The sequence below is a fragment of the Ictalurus furcatus genome, chromosome 7, assembly GCF_023375685.1.
Source record: "Ictalurus furcatus strain D&B chromosome 7, Billie_1.0, whole genome shotgun sequence".
NCBI classification, from domain to species: domain Eukaryota; kingdom Metazoa; phylum Chordata; class Actinopteri; order Siluriformes; family Ictaluridae; genus Ictalurus; species Ictalurus furcatus.
Genome location: NC_071261.1, coordinates 6228018 through 6237374, shown reverse-complemented (window position 1 = coordinate 6237374; position 9357 = coordinate 6228018). Strand labels below are relative to the sequence as shown.

Genomic DNA, 9357 nt, shown 5'->3' with positions numbered 1-9357 from the left:
AGATTTGTGGTGAGAAATGTGACAATTTGTAAAATTTGATTTAGTGTCAGAAGCAGAGCCAGGACCCAGTTGTAGGCCTATGTAGGAGATTGATGCTCTCACTGTGGAAGACACAGGTAAGCAGTTGTACCACTGTGTGAATAAGCAAACATGATCACATTAGTTACAATAGGCCTATAACAACTTTCTATGCCCAAGTGTTAGAGACCCATTATGTTTATCAAAAGATAATAGCCTAAATATACAAAGCCCATGACTGAAAGGGAATAGGATAAAAAAGTCATATGAAATAAGCTGGCATATTTTGCCACTTGGATATTTTAGTAGTTTAAATTAAAACATGCTTTCCATGTCAAATATTTTAAAGCTTGCAGAATGCTTTTTATTGTGATTAAGGTGTACTCGAGTCTAGGGATACAGAAGGAAGTGTGAAAGGGAGAGCAGAGTCTACTCAGGGACTGATAACAGAGGCAACAATTCAGCAGCAGAACCCAGAACCACAAGCTAGGAACAAGGCAGATACAGATGATTCTGTTGATAGTTTTGATCACTTTGCTCAACCTCAGTCACAAGATATACAGTGGCAAGAAAAAGTATGTGAACCGTTTGGAATTTCATGGTTTTCTGCATAAATTTGTCATAAAATGTGATCTGATCTTCATCTAAGTCAAGGGTATTGACAAATACAATGTGCCTAAAATATAAACACAAATTCTGATCCCTCATGTTTTTATTGAACACACTCATTCAACATTCAAAATGGCAGTGGAAAAAGTAAGTCAACCCTTAGAATTAATAACTGGTTGACCCCACCTTGGCAGCAGTAACCTCAACCAGGCGCTTCCTGTAGCTGTGGATCAGACCTGCACATCGTTCAGGAGGGATTTTAGCCCATTCTTCCTGGCAGAACTGCTTTAGCTCGGTCATATTCTTTGGACGTCTCATGTGTACGGCTCTCTTCAAGTCATTCCATAGAATCTCTATTGGGTTGAGGTCTGGGCTCTGACTCGGCCACTCCAAAAGGTGGATTTTGTTTTTCTGAAGCCGTCCTGTTGTGGACTTGCTCCAGTGTTTGGGGTCGTTGTCCTGTTGCATCACCCAACTTCTACACAGTTTCAGCTGACGTACAGACATTCTCACATTATCCTGAAGAATTGTCTGATATACTTGGGAATTCATCTTCAGCTCAATGATTGCAAGCTGGCCAGGCCCTGATTCAGCAAAGCAGGCCCAAATCATGATGTTTCCTCCACCATACTTTACGGTTAGGACGATGTTTTCATGATGATAAGCCGTGCCCTTTCTACACCAGATGTAGTGCTGTGTGGTTTTTCCAAATAGTTCAGTCTTAGTTTCATCAGTCCACAAAACATTTTACTTCTTGTGCAGCGCAAACTCCAAAAGTTTGAGGGGTTTTTATCAGTCAAAGTAGCTGTAGTCCACACCTACAAACTCATTTTCTTAACGAGACTCCAGGTGTGCTAAAACCTGACTCCAATTAGCTTTTTTGAGGTCATTAACTCAAGGGTTCACATACTTTTTCAACAAGCACTGAGGTTTTTTTGGTTGTTCTCAATAAAGACATGAAAGATCAGAATTTTTTTGTGTTATTATTTTAGACACATTATATTTGTCAATACTCTTGACTTAGATGAAGCTCAGATCACATTTTATCACAAATTTATGCAGAAAACCATGAAATTCCAAAAGGTTCACATACTTTTTCTTGCCACTGTACATACATTTATTTCTTATCATCCTCAACAAACTCCAAATGTTCCTATACCAAAGGTTTTCAATAGCAAAGATGGAACAAACTGCAAGTGGCTGACTTACTGGGGGGGGGGGGAACAATCTCTGTACTATTCTGTTTGTTTGGCATTTGAACCTTTGGTAAGTGATGGCCCTTTCATAAAGGGAGGCATGAAAGACTGGAAACGCATTCACCAAAGGATTGAAATTCTCATGTCTTTGGACAATGACACTGTGATAAACAAAGTTGCAGAGACCAGTGCATTGCTCAGGCGTTTATTAATGTTTTAGGGCTGGCCATGTTTCCTTGAAGCTACACTTCTGCAGAGGAAAAAGAGATGAATCCGTCATTAGAAAGCTATACTGTGAAAATAATTCTTGCAGAGAACAGTGCAATACTTGTTTTATTCTTTATTTGTGTTTAAGGATTGGATATCTGTGAACAATTTTGCACAGAATATATATTCAGATATTGCAGAAAAGGGGGTGCATGGTGGCTTAGTGGTTAGCACGTTCGCCTCACACGTCCAGGGTCCGGGGTACGAGTCCCACCATGGCCCTGTGTGTGCAGAGTTTGCATGTTCTCCCCGTGTTGCGGGGGTTTCCTCTGGGTACTCCGGTTTCCATCCCCAGTCCAAAGACATGCATGATAGGCTGATTGGCGTGTCTAAAGTGTCCGTAGTGTATGAATGGGTGTGTGTGAATGTGTGTGTGAGTGTGCCCTGCGATGGACTGGCACCGTGTCCAGGGTGTACCCCGCCTTGTACCTGGTGCTCCCTGGGATAGGCTCCAGGTTCCCTGTGACCCTGAAAAGGAGTAAGCGGTAGAAGGTGGATGGATGGATGGATTGCAGAAAAGGACATTGTGATGTTTTAAAGAATAGTGTTGGAGATTTACCCTTTAACTAATGTTCTCCTATTTGTGTTGAAGTTGTCAAGCAGCCGTTTCCTTAACTTATGCAAAGGATAAAGAGATGATGGTGTCATTAGAAAGTGCAATACATTTTATTTTAGTCTTTGTTATTACATTTTTTTATTTTATTTTTGTATTTATTTGATATTTTTTCATTTCAAGGTTTAGATATTTATTAACACTATTTTTATTTATTTATTTATTTTTACAGAAAATAGATTCTGATACTGTTAAACTTTACATTGTGTTGTTGTAAAGAATACTGTTAAATAAATCTTCCTTGTGAAATAACACTTAGGCTACTGTATTTGGACTGAATTGGAAATATTATTATTATTATTATTATTATTAAGTTGTATATAGTCAATATTATTACTAAGTACTATATATATTATTTAGTATGATCACTTATTATACCATAGCACTGTTCAGTTCTTGAATCTGATTGGTCAGAAGGTGTTGATTAATTTTCCGTAACAGCGTCAGCGCTTTGTAAGCGTCAGTAAGATTTCCGCTTTAGGAAAGTCTCCAGGACAGAGGACTTTTCTGGTTTTCTTAGTTTTCTGGTTTCTCACTAGTATGACAATGTGCGTTTATTTGTTTTGTTTTGTTTTGTTAACTTAAAGAAAGAGGAAAAACGTGAGGTTACTGAGAGAACGACTATAATGTAAGACATTTCATTCTGTGTTTAATTTCTTACCAACCTGCAACTGTTTTGTTGATACATGTAAGTATATAGTGATCAACTTAAAATCATCAACTTGTTAGTTCTTGGTAAAGTCTGATCAGTCTCTGTTCTTTAAACCTCTGTGGCACTGAATTAACTTTTATAGATGCTCTACGCCACCATCACACCACAAAGAACTGATGCATGCCTGTGCATAATCAAATCATGTACTGTGTTTATGTCTCTTTAGATTTATTCTTAGACAGCGGTATCAGCATAGCTCATAGCTTATTTCCAGCACCTCATCACATGAGTGAATAGAAATAGAAAGAGAGAAATGGTTTCATTGAATAAATCAGTTTTAATAAATCAAGTGCTTCAGTGTGCTCACGTCTCTCCATTACATACCAGCTTTAAAATATGACTATTTTTTAAAATATTTAAGATGCCATAAAAATATTACTGTTATTGAATCAAACTACAGCTAAAAATAATATTTAAATCTAATAAGTATAATAAATACAGCAAGCATTTTGTTTATCTTAAATAAAAGACAGGCACAAATGCTTTTTAAAGGAAATTATTTTAAAAGCTGTGTTTTAATCATTTATAATTACATGTCAAACACTGTTTAATAAACAAAGTGCTTTAGACATGAGCAAATAAAAGAAGAGACAAAACTGTAGCTGTAAAAAGATATCGTGCATTATAAGAGAGCAAAGAATTAACACTACACTCTAAATAAAACGTGCTCCCTAGTCAAGCTGTCTTATCAGGTAACTGGTCCCTGCGGCAGCTTCAACCTGAATAAATAAAATATATAGAAAAGACCAACATTAATGTTTCACATTACACAAAACATACAGTAGGGTGCGTCTCAATCAGCTCCCTAGATCCCTAGGTGGTGAATCAGTATATGGTGTACATGAGCTCGGGCACTGGTAAAGACCCTGACTCACTACACAGTAGGACACTGATGACTCAGTTTCCGGTAACATGACTACGTACTCGCGTTGTAAAACATCACCACTGGCACTTAACCACAACATGCAGGATGGACATCTTTCTAACATTATGTCATATTCATTTGTCTGTCATGGTACTTCAAGTAGGATCGTAGACTAGTTAGTAGATTTTTTTAAAAATCATTAAAGTCGTTAGACTCAAATAAACAATATATAGAACGTCAATTAAAGTTAAAAATCGCTAATGTAAATTGTCTGCCACATTTTTCGAGCTGAGAGGCTTCTGAAAACATGACGATTTTCAGTAAGGGAAAATAGTGAACGTCTGTGCTCCTTGGTTTTCGTGGTGCATTGTGGGATTTTTAGGGAGCGAACGTCCCAGTGCACACTGGTAGTATTTCTCAATTGAGACAGCCCTTCAAATGGTCCACTCCCTGATCAGTGTCCTGACTACTGAACTATGGAGCTGATTGAGACGCACCCATAAACTCAAATCCATTACCTCACAAACAAGTCTATAAACTTCTGATTGAAAATTCATGACAAAAAAAAAGTTTTGCAGTCATGTGCTGATTATTTAAAAACAGGTGCAAGAACAGAAATAAGGAATGAATATAATGAATAATATGGATTAACAATGGTGGCTACACACTGATTTACAGCGCAAACATTTTATGGTTACGCTATGGTGTCAGAGTTTTTCCGTACCCGAATTCAGTTTTCCTGAAAGTCAATTCAAAATTGCATAAATTATGCAAATAAACAGGTTTATTTTGTTTTTTGTTTTTGCATTTTGGTGCATCACTACAGTTGAGTATTAAAAAACACCACTTAACAGTGTGTGGTAGAAATGCTAAATGTTAGCATTTGCTATGATTTCTGATGAGTTTGATATGAGAACGTGAGATTTAAACCACATACAGTGCCCTCCATTAATATTGGCACCCTTGGTAAATATGAGCAAAGAAGGCTGAACAAAAGATCAAAAGTTTAAACAATAAAGACAAATTTTCATAGCCTTCTTTGCTCATATTTACCAAGGGTGCCATTATTACTGGAGGGCACTGTATGTTCTTGAACCGTGTAAACAGTTTTTGGTCCTGGATTCAGACTATTGGACCTTATGGTACTACGGCAGCACTGACTACACTGTAAGCACAGATACACACTCGGGGCTGTTCTTGATGGGAAATCGTCTAATCTGACCTGTATTTCATCCGCCAGTTTGAATATAGTGTCCAGGTCCACTTTCTCTTTGTCTTTCATGTCACTCGTCCTGGACTCTGGAACATCACCTGCTCTCCAGTATGGATCCTGATCAATCGGATGAGCGTATCTGACTGAGTGGCCCTGAGGAATGAGTGGAAACATTCATATTAATATTATTTACACATCAAGGTTCTACTTTTAACTGTTTGACCTCCCAGCATTCCTTTCATACTGCAACATGTACCATCAAACCTTAACATGCCTACACTGGCTAAAATAACGACACTAGCCATTTTTAGTGTTCAGAACAGTACATGAACTTAAAAAGGTTTCTCAGTTCTCACAGGGTAATAGCCACAAGGAGAGTAGGAAGCAGCTGGTTGTTGAAAGCATGGCACTTTTGAATCCAAGACGTCTGGGCTACAGCGCTGATACACTGGGGGTGGGAAACATTGAAGGTTAATAAACGAAGATTAATAAACGCCAACACTGAAATTGTGAAACAATGGACTGGGCTTCATCCTAAATTGCATACAATTAAACTACACGTCAGAATAATGCTCTATACTACTGCATTTACTAAAGTAGCGTGCAAATCGAATGCTTAAACTAATTAAGTCTGAGCTCACAACTATTATAAAGGGGACAAAATTTATTAAATCATCATCACCTGGTGTGTGAAACCCGTGCTGTGAGTGATGAGGTTTGACGCCCTGCTGCATGTGCATGACGCTGGAGGGATGTGCACTCGACGAGTCCACTGGGAAGTGGTGAGACACAGGGACCGGCACAGCGTCGTTAGTGTTTAATGTAACTGGAGAAGGATCACCATGGCCCACTACAAATGCTTGGGAGGATTTGGACGTTCTGTCGCAGTCCTTCTCCTGCTGAGGGCCATTACAGGGAAGGTGGTAAGGGGTTCCCTGATGTCCAAGCAAGACTGAACCTGAACAGATAGAGACAAGTCAAGTATTAATAAACTAAAACTACAGATGATGATCGAGGCCACAAAGTTATCCAGCTGGCACTGTACTAGCAAAATGACGTAGGCTTTCTCTTTATATTTGTCTATTTTCTCTTTTTTCTACACATTCCTATATAAAGTTAGATAAAGTTGTTACTGAAATGAATGAATGAATATATTCTGTCTATTCTTTTGATCTGCTTGTTGAAACACTACCAACCTGTTTTCATTAAGCCAGAGGTTTCCTGTGGCGAATTCAGCATCACATGATGGAAATGTTTTGATTTCCTGCTGGTCACCTCTCTCCCGGCGAGCTTGGCCTTGTTGAGAGGCGTGAGTCGCTTTAGTTTGACTAGAAGCTCAGGCTTATCCCGTTTGAAGAACGGGTTGTGAAAGTGGTGCAGCTGGGCCTTAATGGATGAGATGTTGGGATGCTTGTCTGAGACGTCAAGGTCTGTGCGTTCTTTTCTGAAACCGTACAGGTTCAGCTGGCGAATGAAACTGACGAAATCCGTCGTTCTGAAGTACTCAGACAAATGCCTGGGTTGGGACAACAGCACTTCAGCTTCGAAGGGTTGCTGATGGACAAGTATTCCTTCCCCGCTGGCGTCCCACCAGATTGAGCGAATCTGAGGATCGTTCACCAAACGCCACAACTTGGCAGGGAACTGGTTGGGGTTGATGAAGGTGACAAAAGTTGCTTCAACGATTTCCATGCCAGCTAAAAAGATTTGTAGCCAGGTGGCTAGGTAACACATAACACATTCATCTTCAGTAACAGCTGAAAATCACTAACAATAACAAGCTATAGCATTAATGTAATCAAAATTGACCATTAGAGTTGTCAAGCAACCTGACCATAGCCTAAATATTCAAACAAAAACAGACCCAAAATAATTTCTGAGAGCTACATAATCACGTGTGAAATATTTCCTATATATGAGCTCATACACCTGCTATGTGGCTCCTTTTGGGAGTTCTCTGATCCCTTATCGCTTCTCAGAGCTGTTAAAACTGGTCAGGAACCATTATGCGTATGCACCAGCGTTTAAATTCAGGAGACTGGGCAGGTGGAGGCGCCGGACAAATTCATGAATATTCAATGAGCTCGCGTGGATTTATCCAATCAGAGTAACACGTGCCTGTGACGTCGTCCGATCCCAAAGTAAAGTCCTGGTGCGTATTACCGTGAATCAGAAAATAGTGATGACGCTATTCGGCATGTTTTGTAGGAGAAACGGTGAACGTTTAGGTTAGTAGTGGCAAACATACCGCCTGCGGGGTCTCTGTGTCACGATCTCCCCATCTGATAGCGCGTTCGGAGAGATGAGGGGTGCGCGCGCATCCATGAGCTACGTGCACGAGTGCTCAGCGAGCACATGCTCTTTGGATTTTGACAACTGTGACATTGTTTACTGTGGACACGTGCACAGCGGCCTACAAACATGGCCGCCATGGACTACACTTCCCACACATACATGTTCACCTTCTTCGGAATACTAATCACACACACCTGTTTCCAATCTCACACATACTCACACCACAGTATATAAGAGACTGCTCAAACATTATGACTTTGTGTAGTATTGAGTTTAACTCATTTATCAAGCGGTTGTCCTTTGTTCTCATTTTTGTTTCATGATCTCTGACCTTGTTTATAGTTTCTCGATTCTGATTATTGCTTCGCCCTATTTATGCCTGTTTGCTGATCGCCTGAGCTTTTGCATGTTTTTGGATTACGATTTGGATTTGTCTGCCTTTGTCTTTTTTTAATAAATACGTCTTTTCCTGCACCTGCTTCCGTACTCAACTCCCTTACGTCTCGGGATGTGACACTCTGTTATTCCTCTAGCATGAAAAAACAGCTTTAGGCCATAAATTATGACAAAATGTGCTAATCTATAACTCTTCTTTAGCAAACCAAAAATGTGAAGCTGTGGCCCTGTGTCTCTCCAACAAATTTAGGGCTTTCACAGCAACGGGGATGAACACTTGTGAAATTACAACTGTAATGTTTTTGTTGTTGTTGATGTTATATAAATAATTTTAACAAAATGTTGTTTTTATTGTATTAGAATTATTTTAGTGTGTATTGATCCCCCACTTTAATATAAAAGTCAGTTCCAGGTTCCAGATTGTAACACTACAATATGGTAAACCTGTAATCTGGAAAATTTTGATTGAATTGCAGTCTGTTTGTCTTTTGATGTTTATGTATGTAGGCTCATCACTCAGGTGTGATTATATCAACCTATGACAAAACAATGCTGTGCCGTACACTTTTAACTTTTCAGTGGATATTACAGAAATTCCCAAGTTCATAACAGACTGTCATGATTGATTGAGAAATCTAAAATGTATATCCATCCATTTTCTATACCGCTTGTGGTTCAGCACAAGCGCTTCAGAGCGCTCTCATTATTCTATCCTGCTTTATTCTATCCTGTATTAACCATCTTTCTGTAATAAACCTTTTTACCTTCAGAGGACTTCAGAGGTCTGCGAGTGTTGTCTAATTTCTACGACAATTTGGCGGCTCCTGGCTGGGCTGCGTGAGTCTTTCAGCTTTTCTGGACAACTGTGGCCTTACCACTGACTGGTAGGAATCATCAAGAATTTAGAATTTAGAATTAGAATTTTATGAAGTCATAGTGTATTGCTGTCTGTGTGGAAGGGGGTCAATGAGGTTATATGATTAATTGAATGTCTAGAGATTTGGCACACACCAGAACATTTTCTGTCTGTGCACGAGAACGCATATTCACTTGATTTTCATAGCAGGTTAAATTGATTAAAACTTTGAAATTTACAGAAGCTGTAAAGAAAAAAAATATGGGGAAAACATGTAGCAAAGCACATCCTGTGACACATACTACGGTATGTACATG

At 39.1% G+C, this 9357-nt stretch overlaps 1 protein-coding gene across 1 annotated transcript; it reads right to left on the bottom strand.

Annotated features, from left to right (window-relative positions):
• Positions 1-3619: 3619 nt before the first annotated feature.
• On the bottom strand, positions 3620-9102 carry LOC128609529 (heat shock factor protein 5-like). Its single transcript, XM_053628020.1, has 6 exons — positions 8949-9102; positions 6690-7214; positions 6176-6451; positions 5850-5941; positions 5503-5646; positions 3620-4134 (listed from the first exon to the last, which is right to left on the bottom strand). The coding sequence occupies exons 2-6, from the start codon at positions 7183-7185 to the stop codon at positions 4087-4089; spliced, it is 1056 nt and encodes a 351-aa protein (XP_053483995.1). The 5' UTR covers positions 7186-7214; positions 8949-9102; the 3' UTR covers positions 3620-4086.
• Between the last annotated feature and the right edge of the window lie 255 nt (positions 9103-9357).